Here is a 19,827-nt window from a genome sequence, read left to right as displayed (position 1 = left end):
AGAAAATGATTAGTAAGTATTCAATCGTTGAGAAGGAATTGATAAAATGCACTTTCAGCGAAACGTCCTTTCCCTTCAGTGAAACATCCCTTCGGCGAAATGGCTTCGGCGACATTGCTTTCGGGGAAATGATTATGAAAAATTATTTTAATACTTTTTTATTTTTATTTAAAAAAAAATTTTGTTTTTTTTGTCACACAACAATAAACTTGCGAACGGAGTAAAACATATATTTGGGTATTACGATGCGAAGAAATGAATATTTGGGAAAGAAGTAATGGTATTTATTACAAACGATCTAGTAAAGGATATCGTACTTTAATTCGAGATGGCAGAATTAATCAACACGTCAAAAGATCGATTTGTATTTGATAGTTAGGATATAGTGAGGTGTTTGGACATCGGTAGAGTTGTCGGATTTATAATTTTCTGTATTTCTGTATTTATTACTCTAGAAATTTCTTATTTGATTTGTAGTCTAGTTAAGTTACTTTATTGACTAGATATTTTACGTCTATATTGTATTAAATTAGAATTTCTTAGAGTTATTGTAAAAAAAAAACTTTTGAACGCAATAATTATAACTAAATATAATTTTGATCTCCTCGTAACTAAATAGAATACATAAACTATCCCCGCATTATTTATGAACAATAAATTTACTTGTAAAAAGTATAAATATACCTTTACTTTTCTCATTTTAGTCTTCTATTAGTTATTTGAATTTTTTTTTATACAATATATTACGTCTGTAATGTTTAAAACCGCTCATATGAAATTATTAATTGAATTAAATAATGTTTAATGAATATTAATACGTAAAAGACCTTTTTTTCATCGTTTAAAACTTTTCAGAACTATGATAAAAATAAATTAGATTGATATCCAAAGATTCATACGTAAGTCATACGGTAATGCGTAAAAAACTAGAATTATAATAACAATTTAAAGCAATTTACAATTATATAATTTATTTATTTATCCATCCAATTTGTATAATATCATATAAAGATTCTTAACGTCATTGGCTTCCAAAGAGTTAATATGTTGCTGATACATTATCACACTAGCAATAATATTAAATTATGGTTATATAATTAAAAAATTATTTTGCAAAAATATGTAATAGTTTCATCTTTTTATTTTTAAAAATAAAGAATATATACATGATAATTTTCACAAAAATATTCTTTAAATTTTTCTCAATTAATCTTCATAATTTGAAATATTTCGATTTCTTCTACAGAAAAGAAATCTTCGGTATCTCTAATTGATTCTTCATAATCAAATTTATAGCAATTACTCTGACAATAACAATTGTCTCCATACAAATTAAGATCACCACCACAAATGAAGGACCCATGTTAACGCTATTACATATAGCATAACTTTCATACTCGACTTAAAATATAATCTTCAATATTCTCTTTATTCTTAAATGAGAATATAAAACTATCATTAGTATTGCTATCACTAAAATTAGATTTCCACATTTCCGGATTATATCCTCCAAGAATTTCATCACTATCTTTCACTTTAATAATTGAAATTGTATGATATTTATTATCACAAATCTCATGAAATTTACTAGGAGAAAATCCATCACGTGATCCACGAAGAATTAAATTAAACTCATACACATTTTTTGTTTTGTCGGTAACTCTTAATTTATCAATCCACCTAGAGATTAATTCAACATGTTGGATTGTGATGATGTTTGAATCAATACTTTCTGATCTAATTTCTTTAGTAATTTTTGGTTTTGGATTTTTAATAAAATGATTGACTAAACTTTCACGTAAATCTTTTGATAAAATCTTTCTATACGGATAAACTTTAGTTATAAATTCATTATAATTCAAATTAAAGAATTTAATATATATAATAAATCGTTGCAAAATACATTGACATCATCTTTAAAATATAAAGAAGGATTCGAAGGAAGGTTTGGGAATTGAGCAATAATCCATTTAAGTATATTTTCCCAAACTTTAAAAGCATTCAATTGCTGAAAATTATCACGCTGAAAATGTTGTACAAACATTTTTCTGAAAGTGAAGGAAAATCGATTAAATTAAAAATTTTTTGGGATTTTTAAGTACAAAAATTTTGTAATTCCAAGAAAGAATCATTTTCAAAGCTTGTTTTATATATCAGGTTAAAATTTTGTTTCATCCAATCTTCTTTATTTTCAATCAAAAACAATTGTAAATGATCGATTAATTCTTTAAGACCTAGTTCGCTGGAAACAACTAAAATTTTAATGATATCCGAAGTATTATATTCCTCTAAAGAAATTCTCCCTCCATAGATATATCTAAAATGAAAAAAATTCAATATGGTGTTTATTTTTAAACAAAAAAAGTCGTCATAATTTATTATTTCTCTTACCTCAATATTGTTTCGAAATTTTCCGGTCGAATATTTGGTATGGTAAGCCTCCGTCATTTTCATCTTTATTAATGTCAGTTGATAAAATTTTTCGAAAATAAGGAGAACGATAATTTAAAATAACCATATGAACATGAAAAACTTTTATGTAAGGGTCATTGCCAACTTCGAAAGTAATATCACAATATTTATCATCATCTAACATTTCAAGAAAATTCTGAGATAATGTTGATAAACGGCGGCTGATACTTTTTCATTATTTATTCCAGGCCCAAAACCAAATAAAAAAACAAATTACTATGTCAGATACCCCAGTTTCCACCACTTCTGTTACTGACCCTTTTGCACTAGCGGAAGAAATTAAACATATAAAACGACTGAACTTATCTCGTTCTTGCAGTTGCAGAACTTTGAACTTGTAGAAGAGGATTTGGAAATAATTCGTAAGCAAAGGGTTAATGGCCGTACCTTCTTCAAGATAACCAAAGACGAACTCGAACGACATGGAATGAAATTGGGACCTGCAACAACGCTCGTAGAATTTGCCAAGGAGTGTAAGGAAAGAAAGTTGAGGGCCTTCTCCTCGTACAAGACTAAGAAGGATTTAAGTGAGGTGTTGCGAAAGTATGGGATCGATGGTAACGGGATAGGAGCAATTAGTCAATTTCCGCCAAGTAAGTATTACATTTGCGACCCAGAAGTATTATATGCATACTAACTATTTCGTTCCATTTGCAAAGAAACATATTCACTCGAAAATGAAGACAAGGAATTGAAACAATGCATAAGGGAATTAAAGCGACGATTGAGTAATATGGGGAGTGTTGTAGCAGATAGTAACGAAGCCATGCGATGTGAATATATTTCAGTAATCCTCCATGCTTCGCTGCATATTGTTAAGAGAGTAACTAAAAAGGACCTTATCTTGGAACCCACTTTGAAGTCATTGGTGAAGAAAGTACCAGTCATGTCGATTATGCGATCAAGGCTCTTGAAGAGCTTATCTGCATCACGGAAGGGAAATCATATCAGGTGAACATTAGCTTCGCTCAGAATCTGATCCAATGCGAGAGTGCTTTGCAAGTTAACAAGAAGAAACGTAAAACCCTCGAGGATAACTTCGACTATATCTATGGAATTGTCACAACGGCCACTGAGTGGTATTTTATCCTTTATACTACGGGAAAAATTTCCTGCACAAGTCAAGATCCACTCAACATCCGGCTTGTCAGATCTGCCTTGAATGAGAATTCGGAGGCCGAAAAGGAGTTGTGTAAAAACGTGAAGCAGGTGATGGAGGTCATTGTTGGGTTACTGAAGGATAGGTTAGAGGTTGAGAGGGAACCGTCGAAAAAAAAGAAACGGGTTCAAGGGTATTTTGAAAAACAGGAGATTTGAAATTTATTATAAAAAATTTACAATTTTACGCATTATATGAAATTTTATTAAAATTTATAAAATTTATCTGAGTGCACATATTTTTTTATTACGTATCCCTAATAATAATACAATTATCGATAAAATGAAACTTTAAATATTGCGACTACAATATCTATAATTAAAACAATGATAAGTTAACGATTTATTTTCATAAATGTCAATTAACAATCCTATATAAAAGTGAAAGGCAAAAACTCATTTTTTCCTGAATCTGTTAATATTCTAAGCCAATGTCTAAACTTAAGCCAACTCCTAGACCACTTCCTAGACCCGAAGCTAATGCATAACCCTAAGTTAACGCAAAATCCTACATAATTAAAAAGAAAGATTAGAATTAACATTTTTTTTCCTAAACCAACCATCACTGACCCCCTAACCCTAAGTTAATAAAGCCAACTCCTAACCCTAAACCAACTCCCTAACCCTAAGCCAGCGCTAACTCATAATGACTTACCAATTAGAATTTTTATTCATCATTCTTTTTTTTCTTTTGACAGTGATTTGACGGACAAGTAGCATGAATATGTCCTTTATTATTACAATAACTACATTTATTTTGAGTCCGCCCATTAGTGATTTTATTAGAGTCATAAAGGTCTTCCCTTTGGATGTCTATCACGGGATTTCTAACATTTTCCTGATCAAATTCTGATAGGTTATTCTTATTATTAGGCTGGTCTAATTCTTTGTATATGTTTCCGCAGTGTTATCAAGGCAGACTTCATTATCACTTAAGTCACTGTCATCTGGAATATTCTCAAGAAATTCTTCAGTAAAAGGTCACTATCAGAGCAATCACTTGACATAGATTCAATATCACTCATTGACATTGTTAAAGCCGTAAAAAATAAACGAGAGAAAAGAAAGATAATAAGGAGAGCGTGGGAAAGAAAAATGGAGCTTATAAAAGCTTATTAAAAGTTTGGATAAATCATGTGATGATCACAAATATCCGACAAATAAACTTATAAAATTTGCACACAAAAAAAATATGCTGGGGTGCATAAAGCACAAAATCTAAATTTACTTTAAATATTTATACTAATACTGTAGTACCACCATTGTGATCTTGGATTATTTAAATATCAATTAACTTATACACGAAAACTATCATAATTTTTAAAGATCATTAAGATATTGAATATATTATGAATTTAGGGTAATAAACTTCTAAATTGATACGGCCTTTAATATGAATGAACAATTCCAATTCACACTAATTTATATTCCCTACATTCTTATTCAAATATTTTTTATTATTTTCATGTTGATAGAACAACAAAAACAGATAATACAATAATTTTAACTTAAGAAAATCTTTCACATAGTCTATTTCTTAATCTCTCTTCATTAATACACCACTTTCAATTCATATACCCACACGATAAAAAAGAAAAAAAACGTCAAACAATAATTATTGTTATACTCAAAACACCTTGATCCCAACTTCAATAAGGAATTTGACGTTCCTTCCACACTACATGACTAAAAAATAAATAGATCACTATCCATTAACTCGTATATTTTCCTATCTTCTCTAGCTAGATATATAAAAAAGAAATCAATACATTAAATAATAATTCCCGTTACAAACCAAACATTCTTGATCTAACACGTTCATATAAATCACGTGACCGGAATGACCACACTACCATCATTTACTATAATTAATCAAAGCTATGTCAGCAACATTGATTATTTTACTACACGGATCAATTTTTTTTAAATTTTTAAATTTGTCCGTTAAGCAAATTTTAAATGATCACTTTTAACGTAAAATTAAATTATTTTTGACCAAATAAATTATCAAATAATATGTTTGCTTTTTTTTCACAATCATCTTCAATATTTTCCTGAATAGCATCATAATACAATTGACGCATTTTAAAATGTTTCACCGCATGATGAAAACATGGGTTTACCTTCAAATTTTTATGACAAGTCTATAGATGGTTTAAGAACAAAGTTACGTTCAAATATTTCTCTTTATCATATAAACTTTAGAGATTCGGTGCTTTATTAGTTCAAATTTTCTTTTAAGCAAATATATCAAATCATTTTTAAAACCTTTGTAAAAAAAAAAACGTAATTACTTCGAGATGGTTCTTAAGAACAGTTTTCAACCAAAAGAAAGTTGAAAAATGTACACAATATTTGCAAGAAATTTTTAGAGTCTTGAGTTTTATTTGTTTATTTAATAAATTTTATAGTTTTGCATAGTATAAAATCTGATTATAGTAAAATAATCAATGTTGCTGACATAGTTTTGATTAATTAGGCGACGTCTCACCCTAATCATTTACCATCAATCTAAGTATTTTCTTTATCTACGACAAAAAAAAAATATCACAATAATTCTCATTACACACTAAACACTCTTGATCTCAACTTCATCAATAAGAAATTTAATAGTAAAAAAGAACAACATACACCAAATAATACTGTAATTTTCGTTCCACAAACACTTGATCTCGACTTCATAAAAAATAGCGTTCCAAGCTAAGACATAAAAACTACATACATGACATACCTCAATTATACGCTATCCACCAACTCATACACCTTCACCAACTTATACACCTTCGCCATCTCCTTCAACGGCAAATACATCAAATAATAGTCCTCGTCGCACACCAAACACTCTTGATTTCAACTTCGTCAATAAAGAATTTAACGTCCCTCCGTCAAAGAAATAAATAGATCACATCTTATTATATATTTATCCATATATACAATATCCATCAACTCATATTTTTCCATCTACTTTAATAACACAAGATAAAAGGAAAAAATACATCAAATAATATTCTTCGTCACACGTCAGAAAACTTGATCTCAACTTCATAAGAATTTCCAGCACTAATACTACAGCTCCTTAACTACAAATACATCAAATAATAATTCTTGTTGCACATCAAACATTTTTGATCTCAATTTCATCAATAAGGAATTTAACGTTCCCTACAAGACAAAAAAAATAAACAGAACGATCCTACTATATACTATCCATCAACTCATATACAGTATTTTTTCATCTTCCCTAACTATAGAAGACAAAAAAAAGAAAAAATACATCGAATAATAATCGATGTTACACATCAAACACTACCGATCTCGTTCTTTCCACATTATATAATCAGGGAATAAATAGAACATACTCTATTATATGCTACCCATCAACTCGTAAACCCTCCAATCTCTTTTAACTACAAACACATCAAATAATAATACTCGTCCTACACTAAACACTTCATAGAAAATTTGACATTCCTTCACACACTCTATTATACGCTACCTATCAACACATATTTTCACATATTCCCTAACTACACAAGATAAGAAAGAAAAAAATACATCAAATTATTTTCCTCGTTACACGCAAAACACTCTTGATCTTCATTAAGATATTACACCTCCTTTACTATAACCATGCAGGCACAATAGAAAGAAATTCTTGTCAACTATATTTCAGTAAGATATTGCATCAGCAGCTTTACAAAAGATCCTATAGTTGCAAATTTTTCAAAAATAACTTTGGCAACAAATTTAAGACGATTAATTCACAATTAGCTTCCCTATGAGATCGTTTCATATTTGTTAAATTGAATTTGTAAATTCTTTCTTATAATTCTTGATCTGACTTGTTCATTTGAGGTATCCTGAACTTCACCTTACGGCAATAGAGCCCAACGTTTGAGTTTTTGAACGTTGATGTCATTACAGATGCAAACGACGGTTACTTATTTTCTTGGTCAATTGAATTAGTTTAGCGATACCATGATCACCAGCAAGTATATCATCGATTTAATCCCTTAAGATGTGTTTTTTTTGTAGTCTCATTTGTACTCGAAGCTTTGTAGGTAGTGATATTTTGTTAAAGGACAAAATTTTTCGTTCTGAGTACCAACTAGCATTAAACTCAATCACCTTCAGTTGTACCCTTGTATTTGTATAATGATGTTTTACTAATTCCGGTAGTTAACAATGAAGCCATTAAATTTGAACTACTATCTAAATCTTTCAAGAGATTTTGATTGCCACTTAATCTCCGAGATCTTTGCGATATGTTCTGCCAATAATTGCGCGGTTTAGATGAGGCAGGTGAAACGACTGAAGTAATTGTATCGGAAAGTTTCTTAAGCTTTAGATTTAGAGGCTTTTGATTTTTGAGTCTTGGGAGAAATTTAATCAGTTCTAACCAGTTCTATCTAGTTCTAACGAACTTTTAACAGCTGATCCTCATTAGAATAAGTTACATCTTTCTGACCTTAACATACGAAGGCTATAATGCAACATGATCCTCGTGACGAAATCATAAAGGCTTTACCAAGTAAAATTCTTTATTTACTTTTGAGGTATTTCTTTTGATTCTGGAGTTAATCCAAAGTTTTTCGCACCTGCTGATTTTGATTTGAACAAAAGCGCTAACTACGAAATTATAGTATTTAAAAAAATTAACATAAAATTTCTTTTATTTACTAGGCTTTGTAGTTATTTTAAAGGTGAAAGGTATGTCCATTATGGAAATTTCAAAACAACGTGAAGAACGAAAGTACATGGCTACGCTATCTATCATATTGGGTAATGAGATTTGCCGATTATCATGACCATAACCACATGATTATGCTTTCACAACATGGAATAGGTTTTTTTAAAGAAATTTTTTATATGTAGCATTTTTCTAACCTTTAATGAATTTCTTTTACGCAAAATAGTTCTCTGATTTCTTTTTGCTATAATGTACCGACAACTTCTACATTCACAAGTTCCAGTAATATATATCTTTTAACTATTTGACGTTATCTCTATTTATATCACATATTTTTTATTGATCAAAATGGAAAGAAAATTCATTTTAAACTTTTTTTTCCAACCCGTTCGTATCAATTATCAACATGACAAGAGAATGAAATAGTCAACTTACCGATAGTGTGGTTTCAACCCAATGCAATGAAATAATTTTAAAGAAAAAGTGTTTCTATTTGATAATGAGCTACAAGACAGTGGGCAAAAATCTGATGGAGCATTCGCAAAGGCTATGTACTGTAGAATTATGTTTTATCCATCTTTAGACCAGAGAGAATAAAGAGTATATCCGCGGAAGAAATCACTTTTTTAGCTGTCACGAAAGATAATGACGTGAAGTTACATTGACTGAATAATCTTTAAGTCAGCCAGCCTCCTTGCTAGAATATGTTTCATTATTATTACTAGTTGTAAAATATAGAGCTTTTATATATGTTATCACAAATCCCATTATTAATCCCATTATTAAGATTTATTATTAAATTGGACGAAAGTATGATGAAACAAATAATAAAGTAGACAAATGATGAATATTTATAATTTGAGGCTTCGTTGAGTATTTACAAGTAAGTTAAATTTTAATTGATATTTAATGGATTATTGTACAAGATTCCTCTGCGTCAGTAGTATTTACAAATTACACTTTATTCGTACGACACAATTTTATTATATATCTTATATTGGAACGAAACTTTCTACAACTCTTGTATACCTGCACGTTTATTTTTTATGAAAATGATCACATTCTACGACTTTTATTTTATTAAGAAAAATTTCCCGGGATGATTGTATCGTCTAAGCTAGGCAATTTTCCCCTGGATATTATACCTAGAGGTTGCAATTTTATATGTCTGGGAAAATTGTAATAATACATCATATTTTAAACAGTATATTTGATAAGTGGGTCTCTGGAAATTATCTTTTATTACCAAACAACACATTCATCAATTACAACTAATAAAATTAGAAAATGCTTTTAGAGGATTTTATTCACTTGAAGAATGAAGATTATTTTACCAATCATGGGAAAATGGAATATTAGAATTTATAGCAACTTATTTTTCGCGTCTTGCAATTATTTCTTTATCGTATCTTTTTTCTAATAAATTTTTACAGATAATTTGTTTCAAATAAACTTTCAAGATATTAATTGATAAATATTTTTTAAAGTCTATATATATTTAAAGACTTTATTAATTAAAAATTTATTAAACACTATGGTTCGTGGAAATTTTAGAGCTCGCCGTGCCAAAATTTCACAGAAAAAGAGACGTCAATGGTCAGCAAGAGAGAAGTTGATAGTAATCGCATATTATGAGCAAGGTCATAGCAAACGATCAACAGCAGATAAATTTGAGATTGAACCAAAACAACTTCGTAACTGGTTGAAAAATAAGGATCAACTTATGATAGTAGCTCCCTATGTTCGAAAACTTGTTCAAGGTGCACGTCCAAAATACCAACAGCTCGAAACTGAATTAATAGAATGGTTTAGAGATTCATGAAGGCAATTGAAAACAATTTCGCGTTATATGATTCAGGCAAAAGCACGCTCTTTAGCAAAAAAAACCGGTATATCAAAAGTTTTCACAGAAATGGGTTAATGGTTTTATGCCCCGTCATAATTTAGTCAGTAGAAGAAAAATAACAATTGCTCAGCGACTTCCAGATGATTATATTGGGCAACAAATCAATTTTTATCTTACGTCCTTTTTTTCGTAGAAGAGAGCATCAATATCCATTATCTTTAATTGCAAATATGGATTAAACACCTATAGCATTTAATTTACCAAGCAACACAACAGTTGAACATCGTGGTACAAAATCTGTTGCTATTTTATCTACTGGCATGAACGCAAATTTTACTGTTGTTTAGCTTGTATGGCTAATGGTGAAAAATTGCCGCAAGTAATTATTTTCAAACTTCAAACTTTGTAAATGTTCCGCGAGAGGATTTTCCTGATGGAGTAATTGTTCGTGCTAATCCCAATGGTTGAATGAATGAAGACGAGATGACTTGGTGGATAGAAAATACTTAGACACAACGTGCAAAACAAGGAAGCAACTCAAGATCTCTTTTAGTGTTAAATTCTTCACAAAACTGATGCTATAAAACGTCGATTTCATAGAAAAAATACTGATTTGGCTGTTATTCCAGGTGGATTAACTTCTCGTTACTTGATGTATCATTAAATAACCTTTTAAAGCTAAGGTAAATTTCATTCATCAAATTTTTTCTGCTATATAATATAAAATTAATATTATTTTAATAAAATTAGATGCGACATCTTTATGATTACTGGATGAATAATGAAGCTATTAAAGAATATACCCCATCTGGAAAAATTAAAAGACCATCATACTCACTTGTAGCAAATTGGGTAAAAGAAAGTTGAGATGCAATTGATTATGCGTTCATTTAAATATTGTGGTGTTTCAAATGCGATGAATGGACGGAATATGATTTAATTTTAATAGAGTACAAAAAATAAATAATAAAGAGAGAGGAATTGAAGCAGATGATGAAAGTCATGAAGAAAGTAGCGATAATGATTATGAACCAGGTGATAATAGATCAGATGATAGTGATGTGAATCAGATGATGACTATTATAACAAAAAATGAAGAACGTAATGTGTTTCAAAATTGGAATTAGTAATTCCAGTATATCAAAATCACATTTATGGCAAATTTTATTTGTATTTTGTATTCATAATTTTGTTATAGTAAATATGTTACAAGACTAATAATAATAAATGCTAAATATTAGATTATACTATTATATCGATTGATCGTTTGTTTATTGTGGATCATATGAAATTTGTGACACAAAATAAAATGTCGGGTTTTATACAAAATACCCATGAAAAAAATTGAATTATACTTGGGTCTTAAGAAATTCGATATAGTGGAATCATCCGTTCCATTAGTAAAATTTGTCAAAAATCCGTTATATCGAGATATCCGGGCAAATTAATTATAAATTATGATAATCCCGTTCCAGACTCCAATTCCGATATATCAAGACTTTATGAGCACATATATACATATCATTAAAATATAAAAAAAAATATTTTATTTTTTATTTTTTATTTTCATTTCTCAAATTGAACGAAGTTACACCAAAAGTTACAAAGAAACTAAATACTAGAATCGAGAGTAACCAAAAAAAACTGATAACCAAGCCGCAGGGATGCTATAAAAACACAGCCGAGGTAAAAGAAAAAGGAACTGAGAAATTGAACAATCTTTAGCTATATTGGTAGGATTATAAGTAAATAAAAACAAATCATAAAAAAAACTATTAAACTCTGTAAAAAATTACTAGACGTCCATCGATGTGGGCATTTAAGCCAAGCGTCCATCTGATCTATCGTACGGGATAGAAAGAGGATGGTTACGACGAGATTGGAGATTGGTTTGGTTCGCGATGTTGATTCTGGAGGTTTCTTTACGATCATGTTTAAAAAATTGGTGGTAGCGCTTCTTTTTTTTCTTTGTGATTCCTTGTGTTGTTTCCCATTGTTTAAAGTTGCTAGCACGTTCCGTCCAAATAACGGAGTTTAGTTCTTGCATGAACGGGATAATAAATTCTTTGAAGGCCGTGTCACGGGCTTTTTGTTTGCCGGTGTAGTTGTAAAATAAGGTCGTAAGATCGGCAGGCATAATTGGTGTATGAGTAAGTAGCATGGGTGACCAATAGATAGAGCATTAGTATTTGCAAGGTTGAATGTTCTTGAAGTTTCGATCTTATGTTGTAAGTCAAAGATTAAACCGGTAGCGTGTTTGTTGATAATGTTAAGTAGGATGGGTTTGAATTTCTGTAAAGTGGAATTGATTTATTAAAGTGAGTGGTGCTACAGTCACACATAATAGGACCGCTGGGATAAAGTTTAGGATAATTGCGTAGGACAATTGCGTGCGTTGGAAAACATCCGCCGTAGAGTATGAAACGATCTTTAAAAAAAAATCTTGGCTTATTGAACTGTGGGTAAATGAAACTCAATTTCTTAATGCGAGTACCTTGAGCGCGAGATAATTTTTCGTTTGTGGGTACGTCATAAGGATTATGGTTGAACCATAATTTGATGTAATTCCAGTCTGTCTCCCTCTAGTATATTTCGTTCTACCGTTTGAGGCCGAATTGTTGACCAAAGAATTGAATACGTGTGCTTGGATAGGAATGTTACTCCATTTTCGTATATTTTGATCAATAACATAAATGAAAAAATTTCGGGGAAAGCCCCTATTTATATTATGTATCACGTGTATCACGTGATATAATCCGCAGCCCGAATGTTCGATCAACTATTTTAAACTTTTTTTTTCATTCTTCCGCCCTCCCCTTCGTACCTTCGTCTCTCCCTCGTTCTTTCCTCTTCCTTTCCTTCCCCTTTCCCTTTACTTTTACATTTCCCTTTTCTTTTCTTTCTCTTTTCCCGCTTCTCTCGCACTTTTTGTTGAAAAAAATCTTAGTTATCTCTCGGTAAGTTTGTCTTTTTTCTTTAATTGTTTTATTTTAACGAACGATTTCTAATAGTTGTTTCTCTTCTTTTTTTAGACGACTTGATTCTTCGGCTATTTTGACGCGTGGAAATAAGGTAGGAATTTTGTTATTCAATTTTTTTTTTTAATTCTGTTTTAACGAACAGTTTCTAACAGTTCGTTTACTTTCTTTTATCTCTTTGGATATGGGATTCTGGTATGATAGTTTTTTGTTTTTTCTTTTATTTTATTATTTAACGAACTTTATTAGTAGTTCGTTTTTTCTTCTTTTAGGGTTTGCCAATTCTCTTTGGAAATGGAAGTGTGTCCGTCTCTTTATCGGAACTTTTCTTTGAATTTATGAAACATTTTATTAACCTTTCAATATTCTCTTTTTTTTAGGGCGACTGGGTCTTTGGACACGTTGAGTTCTTTATACTAGGTAAACGAAATACAGCAAATTGCCTGAATCTTTGAAAACAACTGGTCTGGTTAGCCCAAATATATTTAATATATATGAATAAGAAAAGAACTATTATTTATTTGATTTAACTGAATTTTTTTTTTTAATTTATATTTTTAATGAATGAAACGTTTTACTAACGTTTCGATTTTCCAGTCGGTAAGGGATTCCGAAATATATATTTTTATTAATTTATTCTTTTAGCGAAACGTCTTGCTAAAGTTTCGATTTTCTCTCTTTTTTTATAAGCACTCAAGTCCTTGGACGCGCAGAATTTCGGTAGGGGATTCTTTCTTTAACGAAACGCAGAATTTCATTTTTGGTAAGTTTTTTCTCTGTTTTAGTTTATTTATTCTAACGAAACGTATTTTGACATTCCAAATTTTATTCTTTTTTTTATAGGCTTGGATGTATGGATTTTGGTAAAATTCAGAAAATTTCTTTTTTTAGACGGTGGGAAAATGAATGTTTTTTAATCTTTTTATTTAACGTTAACGAAATATTTCTAACATTTCGTTCTTTTCCTTTTTTTAGGCGAGTATGGACGAGTGAATTTGGAGATTTTTCTTGGTAAGAAATCGGAAGATGTTCATGTTTATTTTTAATTTTATTAATTTTAACTAATCTAACATTTCGTCTTTTTCATTTTTAGTCGGATCTTAGATGTGGAAATTCGGAAAATTTTCTTTTTTTTTTTTGACGCGTAAATTCGCATTAATTTAGTGGGATTACTACTCGCATTTTAAATTTTTCCTTGATTGTTTCTCTCTTTTTTAGACGGATTGTTCTTCAGGTATTTGTTGCATGGGAATTCGATAGATTTTCTTTTCTTTGAATTACTTTTCTAGCGAAATTCTTACTAACATTTCGTTTTGCTTTTCTAGCCGTGTATAGACGCGTAGAATTTAGTTTCGATCCTTGAGGAAGACTTTCATTGGATTATTTCTTTTTTTAGGTAGCCAGCTCTTCAGGTTTCTCTGGATCTCTTTGAACGTGTTGGTTTTCAGATTTATCTTTAGTTTATATTAACGAATAGTTACTAATGCTTCATTCTTTTTTCTAGTTAAAGTTTTTCTTTAATAGTATTGGCGACTATATCAAAAAAAGACGGAGAATGGTGGAGAAATGAACGCTTATGGGATGCAAAGTGACTGCACGAAGAAAAAAAAAGAGAGAAGAAACTTGGTTGAAAGGAAAGAGAGGAGTATTTAAATGAGGATAGAGGAAATGTATTTTATAATTAAAGTTACAAATGTAATTTTATACAATTTATTTTATAATTAAATTATACAATAATTTGCTACAATTTATATTAAATATACATGTTAAAATTTTTTAAATGTATTTTAAAATTGATATTACAGTACATTATATACAAACCAAATCAATGAGATGCTCGTTATTGGTCTTGTAGGGACATCGTACAATAGTTATTGTAATATTAATTTATTAAGTTGTAAGCAAAGAAAGGACTACCCCTGCGTACCCTTCAAAAATGTCACGAAACGGCCGGCATTACGGCGTTATGCACTAACACGTGAAAATAAACAGTGACGAATAAGGGTGTGACGAATACGTTTTTACTTACTCGAAAAAAACAAAGTCCCTCAGATACTTATGAAAAATGGAAACAAGGAAGGGTGTGACGGATGTGACAAAAAAACAGTCACGTGAATTTTCGTGACATTTTTGAAGGGTAATCGCAAAGAAAGTTGCTGCGCCGCAATTCTGTTGATCGATTATCAACTAAACCAATTATTTATAATTTATTTAACAGTTAAGGTTTATCACATCTATAAGAAGAAAGCCCTGCATTTTTAAGGGGCATTTAAAAGAATAAAAACCATAATACCCGTGAAACCTTAAATCCGATTTTATAATTTGAGCGGCAGTATTCCATAAAGACAAAAATTAAATTAATAACTAATAACCAAATTTATAATTTTATTTTTTTTAAATAAATAAATAAATAAAACTGTTTTTATATATTATCATATATTGATTCTTCATGGAGTTGATTCCGAAAAAATTTTTTTGGATCACGCGCTCAGTTCTCGAATCAAACCTGTTTATTTATATACAGTATATATACTAAAAAAATTGTGTTACATATAACCAATTTTTTAGTAACAACCTAAAACATTTGTTATTGGTTAACTGTTAAGCGGAAATTTACAAATTTTATAACAAATTTCTAAATTAAATCGAAATCAACCTATTCAAAAGTTTTAATATCATAAAATTATATATATATAGTGAATGATTTCAAGAAAAATATTTTAAACTTAAACTCTAACTTTCTCATTCGATGTTAAAAGAAATGGATTCTCTCATTTTTTCATTTTTATTTGGTTGCTCTTTCATCGTTAGTATTACTACTTATTTATCTTAATTCAATAATTTCTTATTAAAAATTAATATAATTTTGTCTTTAAACATTAGGTTTACTTGCATAACTTCTTTATTTCTATATTTAATTGCCAACATGGTATATCCAACTTTTCATTATTTAAAATAACAATAAATTTAAGTGGAGCGGCCGGGTCGATCCTCTCTGTCTTTTTGGCATACGAGTTATCTTGTGAAAGAGTAAGTTACGTCAACGAAACTGTGGATTTTTTATATAGACAATCAATTATTTTCTTTTTATTAAGGAGGTTAATTGGCGTCTCAAAATCAAATTTTGATAAAATCCTTTGTATTTCATTTCTTACGATTAGGACTTTACTCCAAGTAATTATTTTTATTATATATTATGATATTAATGTTAAAATTTTAATTAATTGATTCGTTCATATTTTTCAAATAGATTGTACATATTGCATTATTCCGTCTCCATGTTGGGAATATATGCAAATTCGAAGATAGAGCAAAAATCGTAAGATGGGGGTACATCGGTATTGATTTAATTATTGATATTTTCGTAACGATTAGATTGATCCAAGTTTTAAAAAAAAGAATTCAAAATGCAGCGGAATCAAATCAAATGACCGAAAGATCACCAAAGAATAATATGTTTAATGCTGTAAATTACTGGAGTTATTTACAATTAGGATCAACCTTAACATTTAATATTTTAGCGGTAGTAGAAATAATTACTTGGTTAAAATATGGTAGTGTTCTAACAATCAGAATTTTCCAAACTCTTAATAATATTATTTTCTCTTATATGATAACTTACGATAAGGAAATTGTTAAGACGATTGCCGGAAAAGCTGCAAGGGCCAAGTATTTTAATTCCCTGGTAAAAAATTTACATAAAAATTCTGTCACAATCGAAAATATAAAGTTGGAAGATTTTGATAATAATTCAAATAAAAGAAATATGGTTAGTCTTAGTATAGATAATGAAGAATTTACTGTAGTATAGAAATAATATAATTTTACTATTAAGTAATAGATTAGTAAATTAGACAGATAAATAAAGTTAATCATATCTCCGCGCTATTTATCCGAAACTGCGGCGGATTACAAATAGTATTAACTATTCCTATAAGCGGAAATTTTTAATAATGATTCATAAACAAGGAAATTCCGTTCATCACAAATAGCAAATAGAATGCTTAACCAATAATAATCTGTATGTATAGTACTCCGAAAAAAATGACAATAATTTCAATAATTTGATTATTGGTTGATAACATTTTTTCATATGTTAATATATGCATGCATATGATGTATATCATTTGATGTCAAAAATGTGTTAGTTTTAAATTACGTCAAAATATTAATGGACCTGTTTTTCTGTGCATTTCATGCGCAGAATGGCAGAAATGAGAGAAAATTTTCCGCAAGTCGGAGAATTTTTTGTAATTTGACCTATCAGCTATTGAAAACTTTTTTTTTTTTTATTGTTTTTAAATTAAAATTTATTTTCTTAAAATGTAACATGAAAACGTGTGATATGTCTGCGGATTTTTTTATAAATCTTTTTTTTTATTTTGGTTTTTTTTAAAACTGAAATTTTTTTTTCGTTTTTTTTCAGTTTTTTTAAACCAATTTTTTTTTAATATTTTTTTTTTGCTTTTAATTTTCTTTCCTTATAGTAATATTTTTTTTCTAATTGGTTTTTTTCGATCGTTCTTTCACCTTCGATTATCGACACTGCGGTGTTACGTAAGGACCTTGTTTTTCTGATTTTTTTTTTTAATAATTTCACTAATACTTTCTTTTTTCCTATTTTTTTTTTTTTGTACTTTTGCCTTTTAGGTTTGGATCGGGCAAGTGCTGCAATGTAATCGAAATAAATTTTTTTTTTTATTTAAATAAAAAATAATTCTTTTTATTATTTGTTTATTATAATTTTATTTTAGTAAATACACGATATAATTTTATCAGCAAGTCGTGTGATTTACTGTAACGAACCAATTTTTTTTAATTTGGAAATGAAATATTACTATATTACCGCACACCAACCCCCTCAAATGAATAATATATTATATATATATATTGTATGCGTTTTATCATTATTACAACCATTTAAAATAATTTTGATAATTTCAAATAAAAAATTCTTGCTGAATTACTATATATTTCTGATTGAAATGATTCATCCGTCATACTTTGATAATATAAATTCATTTCTTGTATCTTTTTCCAAAGTGTATAAGTATCTGGTCTTTTTGATGGATCAGCATCTCAACATTCTTTCATTAAATTTTTATATTCTACAGCAGGAGTTCCCAACTGAAGTTGCTTGCCGAAAATAAATAGGCCATTGTCGAATAGTAAAAATAATTTCGACAATTTCGACATGACGAAATTCATTAATTTCGACAAGCAACTTTATTCCTAACACAATTTTTGGTCTAATACCATTAATAATATTTATTGCAAGATTATAATCATGTCCATGATTAATAAATGGTAATTTCCCACATTAGCATTGCAATACTATAAATATCAGATTTAAAATTATATTCTCTTCCATTAATAACTTCTGGTGCTATATAAGGAAGATTTCCATATAAACTTTTTGATATATTTCTATTTATACAGATTTCTAAAAAAATAAAATTCTCATTCTTTTATAAATCAACTTCACAATAATGTGGATATGTTTCTTAGTTTGCCCATTAGGAGGAGTTCATCTTGGTCCCAAAGCAAAAGATTGCCCAGATTTTTGATAAAAAGGCCAGTGACTCTATATTCAGGTGGTATATTTGGGCAAATCCTGAACCCATGCCCATAATAAAAACAGGTATGGCAAGATGGGTCTGGTTTCGCATTACCTAGCTCAAATTTCAGATTTTTATCATGGATGGAATTAATGAAGGACGTTTGACTTCTTTTTTCAGAAGTGTGATTCTATATAATTTTATCTGCCACTATCAGATCGTACATCCATTCTTTATATACAGTACAATGTCTTATTCGTCATTAGATTTTATATTAATTTGCGAACATATTTATTTAAGTTGTAAAAAAATTTGAAGTAAAATTTACTAACTAAATGGTATTTATGAATGAGATTTTATAAGGGTGTGATATTTTAAAATAAAATTTGGTAATTAGCATTGAAATCTCCCTCACTTTTACAAGAAAAAAAGATGCCCAAACCAAATAAGGATAAATATAATTATTTTATAAAGATTACTATAAACTCCTTTTTTACTAATAAAATATAATATGAAAATATATATATGAGTGGTGTATTGGATTCTTTGTATACTTTTTGAAATATCATAATGGCTATAATTAATAGAGAAGAGTAATAAATCTTTAAAAGTGGTTTACTGTTCTCATTATATAACAACTTTTTATAATCTTTTGTTAATGTAAGGTATATAAGGTATATACTATTCATTATTCTTTTCAACGTTAATAAAATAAAAAACATCGTTAATGATTCCATCTTACTAACGCATAAATGATATGATTTTAAAATTAACTTATTTCCTGAAACTAATCCACCAGATGTAAGTACAAGAGATGGAATAAGATCATATATTATAATAGTTCCTTAATAATGAATTGGGTACATCTTCAATAAAGATATTTATGTTTTCATTAATTATTAGAAGTCATTTTTTAAATGAAGGATATATTATATAATAAGTTTCTAAAGAAGATTTTTTTTGCCTCAATATTAATTTTCTCTTTCTGGATTCACTAGTGGGCTTGCTTCCTAAACATGTTTTTGGATAAGTTTAACTGATTTCATGCAATATATAAGATTTTATTTATCTATATTTAGAGCATAAACTCTAATAAATACTAAATACTGAATACTAAATTATTAA

The 19,827-nt window shown here is 29.0% G+C and overlaps 5 protein-coding genes across 5 annotated transcripts; 3 read left to right on the top strand and 2 right to left on the bottom strand.

Annotated features, from left to right (window-relative positions):
- Positions 1-1,391: 1,391 nt before the first annotated feature.
- OCT59_026639 (uncharacterized protein) lies at positions 1,392-2,044 on the bottom strand (the record flags this gene model as incomplete). Its single annotated transcript, XM_066143301.1, has 2 exons — positions 1,392-1,817; positions 1,904-2,044. The coding sequence occupies 2 exons, from the start codon at positions 2,042-2,044 to the stop codon at positions 1,392-1,394; spliced, it is 567 nt and encodes a 188-aa protein (XP_065992833.1).
- Positions 2,045-7,750: 5,706 nt separating this feature from the next.
- OCT59_026638 (uncharacterized protein) lies at positions 7,751-8,407 on the bottom strand (the record flags this gene model as incomplete). The annotated part of the gene is made up of 3 exons (XM_066143300.1): positions 7,751-8,003; positions 8,180-8,255; positions 8,311-8,407. The coding sequence occupies 3 exons, from the start codon at positions 8,405-8,407 to the stop codon at positions 7,751-7,753; spliced, it is 426 nt and encodes a 141-aa protein (XP_065992832.1).
- Positions 8,408-9,854: 1,447 nt separating this feature from the next.
- OCT59_026637 (uncharacterized protein) lies at positions 9,855-10,944 on the top strand (the record flags this gene model as incomplete). The annotated part of the gene is made up of 3 exons (XM_066143299.1): positions 9,855-10,126; positions 10,796-10,849; positions 10,917-10,944. The coding sequence occupies 3 exons, from the start codon at positions 9,855-9,857 to the stop codon at positions 10,942-10,944; spliced, it is 354 nt and encodes a 117-aa protein (XP_065992831.1).
- Positions 10,945-13,708: 2,764 nt separating this feature from the next.
- Positions 13,709-14,652, top strand: OCT59_026636 (uncharacterized protein; the record flags this gene model as incomplete). Its single annotated transcript, XM_066143298.1, has 10 exons — positions 13,709-13,744; positions 13,835-13,841; positions 13,895-13,907; positions 13,988-14,038; positions 14,120-14,155; positions 14,238-14,288; positions 14,363-14,378; positions 14,470-14,483; positions 14,545-14,580; positions 14,649-14,652. The coding sequence occupies 10 exons, from the start codon at positions 13,709-13,711 to the stop codon at positions 14,650-14,652; spliced, it is 264 nt and encodes an 87-aa protein (XP_065992830.1).
- A 1,418-nt stretch (positions 14,653-16,070) lies between these two features.
- OCT59_026635 (uncharacterized protein) lies at positions 16,071-16,955 on the top strand (the record flags this gene model as incomplete). Its single annotated transcript, XM_066143297.1, has 2 exons — positions 16,071-16,073; positions 16,395-16,955. The coding sequence occupies 2 exons, from the start codon at positions 16,071-16,073 to the stop codon at positions 16,953-16,955; spliced, it is 564 nt and encodes a 187-aa protein (XP_065992829.1).
- Between the last annotated feature and the right edge of the window lie 2,872 nt (positions 16,956-19,827).

The sequence above is a fragment of the Rhizophagus irregularis genome, chromosome 6 (assembly GCF_026210795.1).
Source record: "Rhizophagus irregularis chromosome 6, complete sequence".
Classification (NCBI taxonomy): domain Eukaryota; kingdom Fungi; phylum Glomeromycota; class Glomeromycetes; order Glomerales; family Glomeraceae; genus Rhizophagus; species Rhizophagus irregularis.
This window is presented reverse-complemented; position numbering and strand designations above follow the sequence as displayed.